Below are 18,274 nucleotides of genomic sequence, written 5' to 3'. Positions count from 1 at the left end.
TTCAATTATATAAAATTCAATAGTTTCTTTCAAAACATACTTAAATATATTATCTATTATATATAATCATTAAAATAAACAAGCAAATGTAAATTAAATATATAATTTAATTTTAATTTAAAATAAAAACTAAATAAATTGTCAGAAAAATTATAACCAATTTTGTTTTTATTTTTTTATAAGTTTATTTAAAAGTAAAATTTTTTCTATAACCACTAACATCACCTATAAAAAAATTATAAGTCTTATAAAATAAAAAATATATAAGATAAATAATATATATATAATTTTTGTTTTTTAATCGTAAATTATGGACAAATTTAAAACAAAAAATCTTACGGATCAACATGCCATTTTTTTTATTTTTTTTTTAATTTTTTAGACTTATCAATATTTAAGTTATTTATACATCACTTCTCAATATATTATGATTTCACAAGGTATAATATATGATATTAGTTATTGTTATATATATGAAAAATGTGACTTATTTACGTATTATTTGAATTAGAAGAATTTGTAGGAAAATAAAATATTGGAGAAGAAAATGGATGAAAAAATCAAATTTTTATTGTTTGGATCAACAAAGAAATTGAATGAAAAACAAAAAAAGTGTATGTGGAACTCATGTAAATTTTTTCCCTTCAAAGTTGCGAAAAAACTAACGGAGAAGTGCAAAGATGGGTAAAAGTACAGAGTTACCCTTTAAATTATAATTTATATATAATATATAAAAATATTAATGTAATTTTACTCCAGTATAATTTTCCCTTTTCTTACTTTTTCTTCCATCCAAGTAAAAGAAAAATTTTCTTCTATTTTCTCTCTATTCATTTTTTCTTCGTCTAAACAACACAAAAAATATATTTTTCTTTTCATTTTTCTTTCCTCTCATTTCTTTCTTTCCATTTTCTTTCCTTTTATTTTTCCATCTTATATCTAAACAATAGCTTAGTGTTTATCCATTTATTTCCTATTAATATTGTTATAACAAGGATACATGTGACTTTATAAAAAGGGATATATCATATATCCTAAATTTTGGTTATCTGAGTTGAGTGGTTGAAATAGCTCCACGTCACGAGCGAATGAATGCTATCAATAGGGATGAAAACAAAAACAGTGGAAACATGTATTTGCAGAAATTACTCGTGATTTAGGGTTAGATGGAGACATGTGAAATCTTCACGACCTGCCACGCGAAAATGGATGAAAACTAAGGGGTGGCAAACGGGATGAAACCTGTCGGATCGGGGCCGCGTAATCCGCCAAAAAAAGGGCAGAGTGGACTTAAAATTTGAGACCGCAAAATTTAAAAATAGATTTTGGCAGGTTTTGGTGGGGCAAGGCGGGGCAGGCTTTCTTGTTGGGTCAAGCGTTTTTTTGTCAGAGCCATTTTTTTACAAATTTAAATAATGTTAGTGATCTATAGGAGGATGACAATGATAATTGAAGATATTCTAAATTATATTTTGGATTATGTTTTATGTTTGATTGATTATAAATTTGAAGATGTTTAATTATATGTTTTGGACAATATTTGTTTTGCTTAGAACAATGTTAGTTTTATTATTTTATTTTAAAAAATTTGATTTATAATTATGTTTATTATATATTTATAATTATAAAGACTTTAATGTTTGTAAATTTAGAAATTATAATTTTTTTATATCTTTAAAAATTATAAATTTATTGAAATGGTTGTGAAATTATATATATTGTTTAATATTTAATGGTTTATAAAAAAAAAAAAAAAGAGATTTGGCGGGTTTGGTCCGTCAACCCACCAGCCTACCGTTAGGTGGGGAGGGGAGGAATTCAGTACCGTCTCACTAGGCAGGGCGGGGCGGTCCAATCCGCCAGATGACACGCTTTTGGCGGGGCAGGGCGGGCTTCTCCATTTACCACCTCTAATAGAAACACGGACATAAGTACCTGTCCCATGAAACCTATTAAATATACACGCAAATATAAAATTATTAATTTATTCTAATTTAAATATGTAAATAGTATAAATTGATACTTTTTAGTATAAAAGCAATAATAAAGATTATTAATTAAATTAATTACATAATTAAAAGATTATGAATAATTTTTTAAATAATTAAAAAATGAGATCATTATTTTCACATATTACAAAGTTTATGAAAAAAAATTTGGATAATAAATCATTTCTCAATATATTATACATTAGTCCTGTAAAAAAAATTAATAATTAATACATTAGATATTAGCGGTACTAATATAATATATATTATCGATTATTAAGTTTATAATTAATTTTTAACTCAATTTTTGGTAACTAAAATTTAAATGATTGAAATTATTAAATGCTGAATATTTTGCATCTAACTAATTTATTTTTTTATTGAAATTAAAAAAGGATGAATTGTCAATCAATTTTAAAATTAAATTTAAATTTGAGTAAAAAAATAAAAAAATATTTTAAATTTTATTTCACTAACCAAAATTAATTTTAAGATAAGAAATTACTTTGTACATCATATATATTGTAGAATAGTATGGTCATTTACTCTTTTTTAATGGTAAATATTATCAAATAAAATGGTGTAAAAAATTAGAAGAAAATATATTTACAAGTTTAGAAAATATTAATTTATTTTTCAATAGAATAAGTTATATATTGAATAACAAAAGTTGTTATTGGTTTCTCTTCACACTAACTAATACTCAACGATGGTGTTTCGGTACATCATGTTACCAAAAAATATTAATCGATCTAATTACTTTTGTAATGACATAAGTTTATGAATTTGAAAATTTAAAAATCATTTCATAAAATATAAAGTTTTAACAACTAATAATGTTGATCATATTGTTTTGACTTCAAAAATGAATACGATACCAATAAATAAAATTGTTCCAAGTAAATTTCAACAAAGACAAAAGTCTATAAATATTTTTATTAATGAGAAATTAATCTATTTTAAAGACAAATACAATTTTTTTCTACGGATTTTCTAACTCGACAAGTCGAGCATGTTGATGTTCTATTTATTAAGGGTCTGCTGTCAACTAATGGATTATTATACACACAAAGCGAGATTCGAACTCCAAATATTTGTTTAAATAGACAAATGAGATGATTATTCAACCAATTCAAATTGATTGAAACAAATACTAATTATTTTTAATATTTTTAAATTATAAAATATTTATAATAATAATTACTATATATAATTTTCATTTAATTTTTTAATAAATTCTTTTTATATAATTTTATATATCATTCCGTGCAGGACACGGAACATACACTAGTATTCTTGTAAAACATGTTTAATTTCCTTCTTTAATTGATGTGAATCTTCATATGTCCTTAATTGAACTTATTCAAATATTGTTCATAACACTGTATATTAAAATTAGATGCATGTCTTATAGGATTATATCTATTGTTGTATTTGTTATGAAGTATTATTATTATTTTACATTCTAAAATAAATATAAAATTAAGCAATTAATTGGTGGTTAAAGTAAAATTCTTTGAAAAATTTTTCCTTTAGTAATATTAATTATAAATTATAAATGTAAATAGATTTTGAAATTAATTTTTTTTTATTTTTATTTCCTTTGAAGTGAGCACTAGTATGTAATTTTGAGAGCATAATAGCATATTGAAAGCATATATTTTGAGAAATTGAGCTCACAAGTGGGGACTGATTTAGGGTTTTCTGCGTTCATAATATAAATATCAGCCATTGAATTGATCTACGCCTCTTTTACTCTCACACACCAAGTGATACTCTTTCACTCTTTGCACTTCAATTCGAAGCCTCCCAAATCTTACCAATGGCTGTTACCTTCTCAGATCTGCACACAGAGTCTGGACTCAAAACCCTAGATGAGTTCCTCTCTGGGAAGGCCTATGTTTCTGGGTACCAATTAATATTTCCTTCAATTACTTAAAAAAGTAATCTTTTTCATCGATTTTGAAAATTGGGTGATTCAATTTTATTTGGGTCTTTCTCTATTTGCAGGGATCAATTGACAAAAGATGATATCAAAGTGTATGGTTTTGTTTCGGAGAAGCCAGGTAGCTCTTTTCCCAGTGCTGCGAAGTGGTTCGATGTTGTCTCTTCCCATCTTGCTGCAAGGTTTGTTCCCTGTTCCCAATTTATTTATTTTTTAGTTGCTTCAAATTTGGATTTGTTTATTGTTGTTTACGCTAATTTAGAATTTCTAGATAAGTAATATGAAAAATTGATTCCCTTTTTAATGAACAGCTTCCCTGGCAAAGCTCAAGGTGTGAAATTTGCTGGCCAAGGTGCTCCAGCTGAAGCTGCACCTGCCAAAGCGGTATGCATGATGCATCTACCTTAATCCCTTTTTTTATTTATTGTTATATATATGCAATTTTCCATTATACTTACTTGGTTGATGCCTTTTACTTGTTTGAACGTTTGATGCATTTTTCTTGATGTATAATGTAGTGTTCTAGTGATGTCTTCTGAGTTTGAAATCAAATGATTTGTTTTATGTTATGCCCATTTGAGTAAGTTTGGAAATTTTAGAAAGAATGAAGCCTAATTTTGTAGCTATATTCGTATGTTTAGTTCTTTACTTACATAGTTTCCCTGAGTGGGATTGTTAGTTGAGCTATTCGAGTTATGCTTCCGGCAAATCTGCAATGAGTTGTTGGTTTGTACTTTGTATAGATGCTCAACCTTATTTGAACTGTAAACTACAGCTGCCGTAGTTGTACAGAAGCCAATAGGTGAACTATTTAAGCTGATTGGGTCTTTGTGGTTCATTTGGTTTTTGTAGGCCGCGGCTGCTGCTGATGATGATGATCTTGATCTCTTCGGTGATGAGACAGAGGAGGATAAGAAGGCAGCTGAGGAACGGGAGGCTGCAAAGAAGACCGCGAAGAAGAAAGAAAGTAAGTTTTTTTCTACTATTGATCGAATTGTGCATTTAAATCATTGTGTTAATCGTTCATATAAATCTAAGATCAATGAATATACTTATTCAATACACTTCCCTTTCTAGTTGTTGTAATTAGGAATGTGTTTGTTTATATGGTAGAATTATAGGTTGAAAATTTCTCGATGGTCTTTTCGTCATGTTAATGACATTTCTGTAGGTGGAAAGTCATCCGTTTTGCTTGATGTTAAGCCTTGGGATGACGAAACAGACATGAAGAAGCTGGAAGAGGCTGTTCGTAGCATTCAGATGGAGGGTCTACTCTGGGGAGCATGTATGTGAATATTTTCGTCAACTCATTCTTGTTCACAACTGGTGAATTTATAGTCTATACATTGTTATATTGACAAAATTTTGTTGATATTATTGCAGCCAAACTGGTTCCCGTTGGATACGGCATCAAGAAGCTACAGATCATGATGACTATTGTTGATGACCTTGTGTCTGTCGACTCCCTCATCGAGGAGCATCTCACTGTCGAGCCATGCAACGAGTATATCCAGAGCTGCGACATTGTTGCATTCAACAAAATTTAAGTCATCTTGCCATTTTCAAGCGGCTGATTAGTTTGTTTTTCGTCGATACCCCTTCCACCCTCACTTTTTCATCTTTTAGTATGTTTGATCTATTTCAATGATGGTTTTGTTACTAGAATTGTTGGAATTGAAAGAGAGATATATATATTTAAGTATCTGTTATTTGGTGCAACTTCTAATTATTAGCTTTCAAAATATGTGGGAATGAGCATTGAAAAAATTGGTGACAATCATCATGAAAGGAACTTTGGTCCAAGTTTTTGTCTGTTCATGAATAGATTGCTTTCTTTCTAAGAGTTCTATATATGTTTGGATTTTCATTTGCAAAATACTAAATTATGGTTTGAATTAAAGTTAGCTTGTAATTTTTGTTTAAACCATGATTTCAGAGTTGAATGAAAATTCATATACAATGCATTTTGGAAAATAAAGGAAAGAGTTTTGTATTTTTTTCTTTATTTATTTTTTAAATGATCTACTATGTTTGGGTATATAATAAAAAAGATTATAGTGGAGAATTAATAATTTTAAGGGGAAAATAACTTGGTGGATATTGTATTATTGTCAAACATACCATTAAAATTAGAAAAATATTATATCTTTAAAGTTACTAGTGTATGTATACATGTATAATGTACAGGAAATGTTTATTTTTTCATAATTATGTCTAAAATGTGTTTTTAAAATAAGTTATTCATAATATATTTACTTTATATTAAATAACTTCATATATTTTTTGTTATTTATACTAATACCAAAAATCTATAAAATAAAGAAATTCACAAAGTACTTATATAAAGAAAAGGTGTAGTATGCAATAAACAAATAACTCAATGTTTATAAGAAAAAATGTACTAAAATATTTTAAAGCAGATTTATATGTATTTATTAAATGTTATCAAATTAATAATAATAATAATAATAATAACTTGAGTAGTATAAAATATTAATTTAAGTAGTAGTAAATAATAATATATTATTAAAAAATATTAACAAATAATTCTCTAAATATTTAGATAAATTTAATAGACAGAAATAAAAGATATACTATATATTCAAAACATTGTAAAGAAAAAATTAAGAATTATTTAAAAGATATATATAATATCTATAGAAATATAGAAAAAAAATAAGATAATTATTAAAAGGGTATGATATATAATATTATAATTATTGACAAATTTTATTGTAATTAATCAATAAATATTAACAAATTTAATTATTTAATATATAATATTTTTCAAAAATAAAATCAACATGTAGACCGGCTTTAGCTTACTTGGCTTTAAAATTTAAGCTCATGAATGATAAAATAAAATACCATATATAACATTCATAAAATATAATTAAAATTTAAGCTCATGAATGATAAAATAAAATACCATATATAACATTCATAAAATATAAGAAAGAATCGTGATAATGTTTAAAAGAATATAAGATAAAAAAAAATTAAAATTATTAATCCCAAAAATATAAGAAAGAATAATGATAATTATTAAAAAAATATGAAATAGAATATTATAATTATTAATGAATCTTAATATGATTAATTATTAAATATTAATTTGTGTACGATTAATTACATAATGCTTTCTTGAAAAATAGTTGAGAAAAAAATGTATGCAAACAGTCACCATAATGTACTATGTCAGCATTTTTGGCTATGATGTAACCTGTTATAGAATAATATAATGATAATCTATGATGCACACGACACGACACGGGATACGCCGACACGCGAATTTTAAAATCTTACATGACACGGGGACACGCATACATATAAAATATCAAGTATTTTTTAAGATAAATCGTAATGATATTTTGATATTTTATTGATATTAAAATATAAATTAAAATTTTTAATTATTTTTAATGTCTTATTTTAATTATATCAAGTATTTAAAATATTTTTTATTTTAATAAATAATAATATATATTATATCTAAATTTATTTTAAGAATATATGTTAAGAATAAAACTGGTGACACGTGATGGTATTTAGGTGTATTTAGGGGTGTCCGTAGAAGAATTTTTTATTTTTTATTAAGATACAGTTGGACAAAGCAAACACACGATATAATGATAATTGACAAATCTCACCATAATTAATCATTAACAAATCTAATTATTTAATACATAATATTTTTCAAAAAATAGCATCAACATGTATATTGGAACCAGAGTGTACCACATCAGCATACTTAACTCTAAAATTTACATTCATATATGGTAAAACGAAACACTATATATAACATTTATAGAAATATAAGAAATAATCGTGATAATTTTTAATAGAATATACAATAAAATTTTAGAATTATTAATTCACAAAAATATAAAAAATATAATAACTATTAAAAAAATGAAATAAAATATTATAAATACTAACAAATCTCAACATAATTAATTATTACATATTAATATTGTATGATTAATTACATAATAATTGACCAATGAATTTGGATTTAGCAATTTCTATAAATTGGGGTTGAGTCAGGAGATCACCAAAATTTGCTTTCAATTGTTCGTGCTCTCAATATCCAAAAAATAAATAAATTGTTTATGATCTTCACACCAACAAATAAAATAGTTCATGCTCTCAATTATTGCACCATTGCATACCAAGTATCAAAGTTGATCATTTAATTCCTTTAATCAAGCTTGATTTCATTGCTAATTTTATTGCCCTTTTTTAACCTTTAGAAATATCCCCTTCAAAAAAATAAAATAAGAAATTTCGAAATATAAATTTTAACAATAATTTTTCCTAACTTTCATATTTCTCATGTAAAGTCCAACTTTTTGTTTGAAACTTTATTATTTTAAAATATTTTGTTGAAATTTTGATATTTGAAAGGGTGAGAGAAATGATGCTGACTCTAAAACTCTACTATTTAACGAAAATCAAGAGCTTCACTTTTATAGAACTAAACCATTACTCTGATTCGTTTAGTAAAAGAAGCAAAACCTAAATTATTGACCCACCCAAAAAAAAAAAAGTAAAGTGATGTTTCTTTCATGAGAAATATCAAAACACTATTTGATAGATCCAAAACCAATAATTACATAAACATATATACATACATCATAAATTCTAGCACAATTATCTTACGATAATTATAAAAATTATATAAATGCTATTAAAGTTAAAATGATATTTTTTATATTTTAATAATATTTTTTAAAATATCATATCACCATAATTATTATAATATGGTCAAACTAAAATAACTCACATACATACATTATATATATAGCTAGTTTAAACACATTGACACATGTATAATTTATTTAACTCTTAAATCTTGAATAAGTCCGTTTCATATCTTAATATATAATGCAAACCTAGTAGCACAGGTTACATGTTAGTGTATAATTTTAATTTAAAAAAAAGAATAGGGGGCATAATAATAAAATATAATAATGTTACTTACAACTTAGGAGGCATAAACTCATTTGTGAATTGTGAAAGATAGGACAAACAATTCAATTACAGGACATCATCATTCATCAAACTTGTCGTTGCTTTTTAGGGTTTTCCCTTTTCAATTTCGGTACAAGTTGGCTTCATACCTCAATGTTCCACCCTCTATGTGGGGGTAGATTCATTCATACAATTTCTGATAAATTCATTAATTAAAAAGGATCACAATTTTTGTAAACTAAATAATTATTGTTAAATATTTCTTTTTAGTTCAATGTGAGTTTTTTTTTTAAATTAACTAATTATTGTTAAATATAATATTTATCAATACATACAAATTTAGAAATATTTACGCTTGAGAAATATTAAATTTATTTTATTTATTTAAAAAAATCCAATTTTTGTTATTAATATTTAGGATAAAATATACTTTTTATTTTTAAAGTTTAGCAAAAATTTTAAAAATATTCTTAAATTTTATTTTATTTTAATTTTATTTCAAAAGTTTTTAATTTATATCAAATATATTCTTAACAGCTAATTTTTTTTTAAAAAATTTAAAACCAATTCAACAATAATTTCGTAAGAATAATCTTTAATAGAAACAAATTAAACATAATTATTATACATTATTGTTGAATTGATCTTAAATTTTTTAAAAATTTATCTTTTAGAAATATATTTAATACAAATAAAATAATTTTAAAATAAAATAACAAAAAATATACTTTCCCTTATTTTTTATTCTTGTTACCATTTTTTAGTTAACTCGGATGCTACTTTATTGTCTTACATAAAATGTTCATACAATATTTAAGATTAAAAAGTTCTTAGATGTTTTTTTCCACCTTAATGTAATCACAACAAAATTTACATTAAATTTATTAGAAAATTCATTTTCATTTTCATTTCATTGCAAGCAGCCATATGTTTAGGTACATGTCAAAAAAAGAATAAATATATACAAATATAAATAAATAAATAAAGTTAGGTAGATTATAATTTCTATTGCATTTGGGAAGTAGTTACTAGGAAAATCCATCATCAATTTATTTTTTATTTGTTCTTATTTATTATCTACTTAAATAGTATTTTATTATACGAAAGAATCAAAGTTCTTCTTCAAGCCCCCAGCGGTGAAAAAAAAAAGTTCAGATTACTAATAAATAAATAAATGAATAAATAAATAAAAGTAAAAAATGAAGACTTTTCCCCTCTCAGTGGATGACCCCAGAAACCATAAAAAAGGGTCTTCTTCTTCGTCTTCTTATTTTCTCTCTCTACTTTCTCTCTCCGAAGCTCAGAAATTTGGCCTTCTAAGCTTCGATTTCCTTTGGTAAGTTATCTCTGACGAATCCTGAAGCTTTGATTCTGCCTTATCTTCCAAAAGTTTCGTACTTTTTGCTTTTTGGGAACCCTTTTTCCCCCCTTCAGTCAGTGATTTGGTTCCGTGGAATTGAAGTGTATTGATTACTTGGGAACCCAATTGAATTAAAAATTAGTGCTTTGATTATAACAACAGTTTGATTTGAGCTGGGATTTTCTGCTTACTCTTCAATTTTCAGTTTTGGATTTTGTGTCTCTGTATGTGTGTGATGCTTTCTCTCTACTGTGACTGAATTTGATGTTATTATTGAATCGTAATTGCTGTTTATGTGAGAGTAAACTGTGATTTGTGAAAGAATTTTGTTACTCCCTTGTTTGTCTTTGGTGATGGATTTAAAAAAAATAATGTTATTAGAAATGACCTATTTTTCAATATGCAGAGATTTTTACTTTTTTTTTTTTTTTGCCCCTTTTGTGTGACTTGTGTACCTGATTCCCGAACTGAATTTTGTTGTGATGATGGATTGAAGCAAGTTTTTGTCTTACTGCACATGAAATTTTTTATTGGAATTGTTGAATTGGACAATTGTTTGAGGAATACATTCAATATCACAGAGTGGTTTGCATTTAGTTACTTGCATTTTTTTTTTTCAACTTGCTTTTGTGCCTCAGAAATCATGATATGATCCAAAAGAGATACTCAAGTGATTTCTGCACTTGCAGCTCTCTGTTCTTAGCCCCGAGTTACCCTTTACTGGTAATTAGTGTTCTTATGTGCTTTTATATGCTGAATAAAGCCTTAATTGTCTTCTAGAACAACAAAAACAACAACAAACTGTATTTGATTTGTATTTTCATTTCCAATCCTAGGTTATTTTTGCAACAGAATTATGCTGCTGTCATCTGCGTCCAACTCGATCATGCATTTTTAGTTATTTTTTAAAGGAAAAATGCTACATTTTCATTTATTTCTTGCATGGTTTTCTGTTTTCTTTTCAATCCAATTGCTGTCTGAAGAAAGCTTTCATTGATGAGGATGTACATATCAACACTATAATAAGCCAATTGAATCCTCAAGGTTGTATTACTTATTGATTGATTTCGATTTTATAATTAGTTTTGATCTATTAGTTGTTTCTGTATTTTGTACAGAAGGGAAGTGAAATCCGGTGCAGAATTGGAGGCTTTAGTCAAAGAGAAAGAATGTCAAGTGGAGCAACGCACTGGTGTTACGAATGCAGGCAGCCAATTGTGCTCGGAGGGAGGGATGTTGTTTGTCCCTACTGTGATGGAGGGTTCGTTCAAGAACTTAATGAATTGCAAGGATTTGCGCCTCAACATGCCTTTCCATCATCACAGATGGGGGAGTTCCATCAGATGCCTGATTTTTTCGATGCTTTGCATGCTTTTATGGGGCGGAGGGGTCCTGATCCAAGGTTTGGTTTTATAGATGCTGTGGATAATTTCATGAGGCAGAGAATGGCTGGAAGGCACCCCAATTTTGATGTTAGAGGGAGGTCTGGTCCTGCCCCGGGTCCTGAACAGAGTTGGGGTGTTGTTAGTTCTGGTCCTTATTTGATATTTCACGGTCAAGTTCCTGGATTCACCTTGGCTAATGGCGGCAGTCCAAGAGGTGGTCCGAGGGGTGTTGATTTCGGTGACTACTTTATGGGCCCTGGACTTGAAGAACTTATTGAGCAACTCACCATGAATGAACGGCGTGGTCCACCCCCAGCTGCACGTACTTCAATTGACGCAATGCCTACTATTAAGATCACGAGTGCGCATCTTCGCCAAGATTCACACTGTCCCGTGTGTAAAGAGAAATTTGAACTGGGATCTGAAGCCAGAGAGATGCCATGTAACCATATTTACCACTCTGATTGTATTGTTCCTTGGTTGGTTCAGCATAACTCGTGTCCTGTTTGCCGTGTTGAACTTCCACCTCAAGGACATGCTAGTTCTCGTGGTAGTCGAAGTGGGGGTGGAAGGAACGCCAACAGTAGTGGTGACAGCGAGAGCAGCTCCAGGAGCAGGGAGAGCAGCCATCAGAGCCAAGGAAGGAGAAATCCTCTATCATTTCTGTGGCCGTTCCGTTCTTCCAGTTAAAACAATAATCATGGAAGCTTCTTCTAGTTCAAATGATAATCATGGATAATAGACTGTCCAATAATGCTTGTATCTTAAAATTCGGAGGAGAAAGAGCTTTTTTAAAAATGTTGCATTTTAAACTTTATCTCATGTATGGAAGATGGTAGATAGAAGTTTGTTACAATCTTTGTACATGCAATTTGCTTGCTTAGTTGATTCTCTTTGAAGCTTTTACCTGTCATTGTACAATTTTTATTTTTTCATGCTGCTTAGTTCCTGAGATAGCTGCATTATGAGATAGCTGCATTATCAGAGTATTTGGTTTATTGTGTCTGGTTCATTGAAAATATGAAAGCTTCTTGAATATACTTTCTGTATATTTTGAACCTAGTTTTATTCCATGTTTTGTAGCATAAACCTTTAAAGGGGAAAAAAAAAGATACTACAGATAGTGCTGAAAATTTATCACTCATCTTGTCCATATAATTGTGATAAGGTTTCATGTGTCTAATTTGATAAGTATGTGTCTTGTCTTGTATCTTGTTTTGGTTAAGTGTATAATTAGAGAAGTCAAATATAATCCTTTTTCTAGACTCATCTTCTAAATATTGTGGTAAGAACCTGACTTACATAGTTTCATTTAAAATAAAATGGTAATTATTATCTATAGCAGGAAGATTGAGTCAAAGTAGCTTAGTTCTCTGTACAGTACTTTATGCCTGTTTTTGCATGAATAATCTTAGGATAAGTGCCAATGAAAAAGACAAATCATAATAAAGAAATGGAAAAGTGTCATGTAGTGGGGGCCAACTTTTGATGATAGACAAGCCTTTGTAATTTTGTCATGTCCAAAAAGCAAGAAGAGATGGACCCTTTTGCATTAATTATTATGACAATGTGTCACTCACAAGCAGCATCATTCTCTAGCACTTGTGGTTGTATCACTTGTATGAGATGTGCTATATGCATGTATATGCTTTCAAACATGTTTTAGTACTTTTCTTATTAAAGATTTAAAGTAAGGTTAACATCTTATTTTCATATCTCATTCAATAATAAATAGATTGCAAGTTAACATGAGTGAGTATTACTAAATCCTACTGCATTTATTTTGTAGACATTGAATTATGTTAGAATGTTCAAGGGAATATCCTAATCAAGATGAGACTCAGCCACTTAAAAAAACTTTGCTATCAAAGACAATAAAAAGCAGCTTAAATATAACTATCTATAACTTTTTCTAATAAGTCATTATTTATAAATATAACTCTATCTCTATACCTTCTTCATTTGGTTAGGTGGTTGGTCATTTATATATAGCTATCTGCCATGTTTAAATAACAATGAGATTCAATAATATGTTTATTACTCAATTAGATTCTTATATTAAATGTTCAACTAACCCAGTTGTTTGCATACTAAAATTAAGTTTATAACAAGGTACCTACCACTCATCGGAAATGGTGTCCAAAAAAAAATTGCAATAGTGATGGTGACAGTAATGGCGATGGTATATTGAAACCTGTATGTTAGGACTGCCTGAAAATCCACACTATTTGCGACATAACATTCATAATTCAGTTAATAATTAAGGAAGGTTATCAGGTGTACCGGGAACATCGGTGTTCCAGTTGTTTTAACCGTTGAACTTAATTATAAAAAATATATATAATATATATTAATTGAAATCAATGGTTAAAACAACTGGAATACCGATGTTCTCCGGTACACCTGATAATTTTCCAATAATTTAACATAATAAAAAGATTAATGTTCATAATAAGGCACTTACCAATCATGATCGGGAATGGTGTCCAAGAAAAAATATAAATATTGATGGATTGTAATGATTTTATGAATTTCTTGCGAAGTTAATGCACTTTTCTTGATGCTTGGATTAAGATGATTGGTCCATCTTAAGCGACAACTCTTGTCATTGCGATTAAGTCCTGAAATCTTCGGAATGCTATTTTAATTCTTGCCTCCATGATTCTTTAGGTAGCGTTTGGTGGAGAGATAGAGACGGAAAGACTGAGACTGAGAGATAGAGACTAAGAGACAGGGATTGAAATAAATATCACTATTCTGTTTGGTGCAAAATGAGAGACAGGAATTAAAACAAGAATGAAATTCTAATTTAATTTGCACAAAGGGTAAAATTAGAATTAATTAATTGAAATGAAAGTATTTTAGGTATAAAATGTTATTAAAGTTTCAGTCTCCATCTCTAAAAATTTCAGTCCCCTGTGTCCCTACTTTTTGGAGGTACTGAAATACTGAAATTTTAGAGACAGAGACAGAAATTTTAGTACCAATCTCTAAACTAACAAACACGATATTGAGTCTCAGTCTCTCAGTCTCTGTCTCAGTACTTCAAAACAAACGCTACCTTATGGACTCTGCAATAATCTCGTTTTTTTCGGTTGTCCATTGTCCCATTTTGGGAGAGAGATAGAGATTAAAAGACTGAAACTAAAAAGTAGAGATTGAAATAAATTTTAATATTATATTTAGTATAAAGTGAGAGACAACAACTAAATAAGAATGAAGTTCTAATTCTAAAAATAAAATTAGAATTAATTAATTAAAATAAAAATATTTTAAATATAAATTATTATTAAAGTTTTAGTCTTTATCTCTAAAAATTTTAGAAATACTAAAATACTTAAATTTTGAAAATATAAACTGAAATTTTAATACTAAACTAACAAACATAATATTCGTCTTAATCTTTCAATTTATCTCCCAATACCTCAAAACATCGTTACTTTAAAATACCAAACTGAAGAGAATAAAAATTGAAAAGTCAAATTGTCGACACACAATTTCTGGACTTGAATTTTTAGTTCTATTATAAAATTTTTTTATTAGATAGTAATTATATCCAACTGATAACAATGTGTTTAATTAAAAATATTTTTAAATTTAAGTTGTGTATTTATGCTGCGGTGATAACTATTAAGTCTAAGATTTTGTTAATATAATATTGGATAAGATAAAAAAGAAAAAGAAAAAATAAGACTCAAAATAAAATTAGAACTAGTTCGAATCTAATAATAATAATAATAATAATAATAATAATAATAATAAACCAAAAAATAGATTATTCATCTAACAAACAAAACTATATAAATGCTGTGTGGGAAAGAAGAATGAATAATTTCTGGACTGGTATATTGGAGGAGGATGAGTCATCCAAATTCAACCGTTTAAATATTCATGTCTTCTTTCATACTCAGTTACGAGAGGATCAGATCAGCTGAGGTGTCCTTCTACTAAAAAACTTGAAAATTTCTTGCATGCCATATTTTACATACTACACCTAATTCTTAATTATTAATATTTCATATATTTTATTTACTTATTTATATACGCTTTTTTTCTCTTCCTAAAATTCACATTGTTAGATATACTTCAAATTTCAATTTTAATTCGAGTGCTTTTGTTATTAAAACTTGCTATTGAAATTTTGAATTAAAATTAATAAAAAATTAAGATGATAACTGAAATTTAAGTTTAAATTTTAATTTAATTCAAGTTTTCTTATTATTTAAACGTGTTTCAAAATTTAAAATCAATAAAATAAAATTAAGGTGATGATAATGACAATTTTTGAAAGGCACAGTAAAAATAATTTGTCAACTCAAGAAATTTCTCACATTCTTTTATTTTAATGGTTGAAACTTGACATTCAAATTGATTATATATATAAAAAAATATAAAACAAAAAAAACTCAGCATTCATTCGATCTGATTTAATTATATTGGGTGTTGTGCTTGACAGGTAATCGAATTTAGAAAAATATTATTTATACAATAAAATTTAATTTTTAGTCAATTTTTAATATTATTTAATTATTTTTTAATTAAAATATATTTATATTTTTTAGGTACACATTAGTAATTAAAATTAATTTAAATTTTAAAAATTAAATTTTTTCTAACTTTTTATCCATTTTATAGTTTGTTATTATTTCTTTTTCTTTTAATGTTTTTTCTCTTTGTACAACACGCTCTTTTAAATTTATTTTTGAGGAGTGTTAGGAGTAGTAGAATTTCTGATGTTTAGCCATCAATTAGTCATCATCAATATTTTCAATGGTGTGAGATGACTTTTAATAATGTAGGATTAATCATTTTTCTTTGATGATTAAGTGCTGGCCAGATTTTAACAAAGTGTTGTCCCCTAAACTTTTCTCTTTAGTCTTATTACACCCCCAAAATTTATAGTATTACACATACAAATTTTTTTTTAATCAAAATAAGCTCAACACACTAATATAGAGCACGAAAGAAACAACAAGTACTCCATAAAATATAAAATCCCTGTAGTTTTCGGCAACGTTATCAACCACCAAAAGAATCACTCTCAGTCCATTCATTGTAACTCAGCATCGTTTTCCTTATTACGAACTCCACTCCTGTTTCCTGATTCTGAAAAATCCTTGCATTGCGTTCCACCCAAATGTTCCAAATATCTGCAAAGAATCCCGACAACCATTTCTTCTGATCTTGTTTTCGCTTATGCGTACCAGTCCACCGCTCAAACAGTTCCCTTATGGTCCCAGGAATAGACCACACCTCCCCAAAAGATCTCAACCAACTGCACCACACTTGCCATGTTAACTCACAGAGGAGAAATAAATGATCCACCGACTCTATCTCCTTCTTACATAGTACACATACAAAATTATCTGTTTACACATCCAAAATCAGTGAAGAACGTAAATACATAATAACCCCTTACAGACAACTAAAACTCTCCTAAACACATCCAAAATTCAGTGAAGAACGTAAACACTTTTAAGATACATAAATTACACATGCAAAAATAATTCAATATTGCAATATATATGAGAATCTCTTCAAGCCATTTTATTCGATTTTTAATTAAAAAAGAATATTATACAGAATAATAAAAAAACAATGGTATCAGAGAATGTATAGAGAAAAACTCTATGAACAGAACATCCAAACCTTAGGTACTTTTCGACACGGACTGCGCTGATGCGGACAAACGGCGACGAGGAGGAGGAAGGCGGCGACGAAGATGAGCGCTAAGGAAGAGGTGTGGATGAGCGCCAAGGAGGGGGAAGGCCGCGTCGAGGTTGAGCGTAGAGAAAGAAGGTGAACAGTGGCGGATGAGAACCACGTACGGCGTGCGCATCTGGGTTTAGGAAAATGCGGTGAATGTGACTGCTCCGCTTTTTTCAGAATTTTATATGGTACTAGTGTATGTTCCCGTACCTTGTACGGAATAATACATAAAATTATATTAAAAATTTTATTAAAAAATTAAATAATATATATAGTAATTATTATTATAAATATTTTATAAAGTTATAATTAAAATCAAACTATCAAAATTTTTAATATTAAAATATTAAAAATAATTAGTATTTATCTTAATCAATTTGAGTTTGTTAAGTAATCCTCTCACTCGTCCGCTTAAACAACTATTAGGAGTTAGAAATCTCTTTTTGTGTATATAGCAATCCATTGGCTAGCGACAAACCCTTAATAAAAGGAGTATCAATACGTGGTTAGACTTGGCAGGAGTTTTTGAATACGCAGGTACCCGACCCGTCCATACCCGAATGAAAAGGGTAATAACTTGACCCGAGTCGGGACAGATTTTGCTCAAGACAGGTATCGTCGGGTTTAGGGTGTACCTGCCCCCGAATATATACGTATAAACACTTTTTAGGAATTAGGATTTGCCTCACATCACACATGATTCATAGCTTCAGTCTATACTCTACATGCAAGATAAACTCAATCATCCTCACCTAAAATCTTCCTCTTCTCGACTTTTTCACAAAAAAACCGCATAGCTCCTGTCATGTTGTTGCTGAGTCCATCACCGCTTACCTATTCACAACTCCCATCTTCCTTCACAGCCAGAGACGGACCCACGTTTAATATAAAGGGGACATTTGCCCCCACAAAT

At 28.3% G+C, this 18,274-nt stretch overlaps 2 protein-coding genes across 3 annotated transcripts; both read left to right on the top strand.

The window, feature by feature from the left end:
• Positions 1–3,316: 3,316 nt before the first annotated feature.
• Positions 3,317–5,652, top strand: LOC112736701 (elongation factor 1-beta). The gene is made up of 6 exons (XM_025786260.3): positions 3,317–3,896; positions 3,999–4,115; positions 4,245–4,317; positions 4,786–4,900; positions 5,105–5,218; positions 5,317–5,652. Exons 1-6 carry the CDS (start codon positions 3,811–3,813, stop codon positions 5,478–5,480), a joined length of 669 nt encoding a protein of 222 aa, XP_025642045.1. The 5' UTR covers positions 3,317–3,810; the 3' UTR covers positions 5,481–5,652.
• A 4,363-nt stretch (positions 5,653–10,015) lies between these two features.
• Positions 10,016–12,558, top strand: LOC112736700 (probable E3 ubiquitin-protein ligase RHC1A). Of its 2 annotated transcripts, none has more exons than XM_072213066.1 (2): positions 10,016–10,243; positions 11,386–12,558. In XM_072213066.1, the coding sequence occupies exon 2, from the start codon at positions 11,437–11,439 to the stop codon at positions 12,340–12,342; it is 906 nt and encodes a 301-aa protein (XP_072069167.1). In that variant the 5' UTR covers positions 10,016–10,243; positions 11,386–11,436; the 3' UTR covers positions 12,343–12,558. The 2 variants fall into 2 exon arrangements, with proteins under 2 accessions (XP_072069167.1, XP_072069168.1); XM_072213067.1 differs by having other exon boundaries at positions 10,057–10,243; positions 11,389–12,558.
• Positions 12,559–18,274: the final 5,716 nt, after the last annotated feature.

Source organism: Arachis hypogaea, chromosome 13 (assembly GCF_003086295.3).
Source record: "Arachis hypogaea cultivar Tifrunner chromosome 13, arahy.Tifrunner.gnm2.J5K5, whole genome shotgun sequence".
NCBI classification, from domain to species: Eukaryota; Viridiplantae; Streptophyta; class Magnoliopsida; order Fabales; family Fabaceae; genus Arachis; species Arachis hypogaea.
The sequence above is the reverse complement of the archived record's forward strand: the minus strand, read 5'-3'. Positions and strand labels throughout refer to the sequence as shown.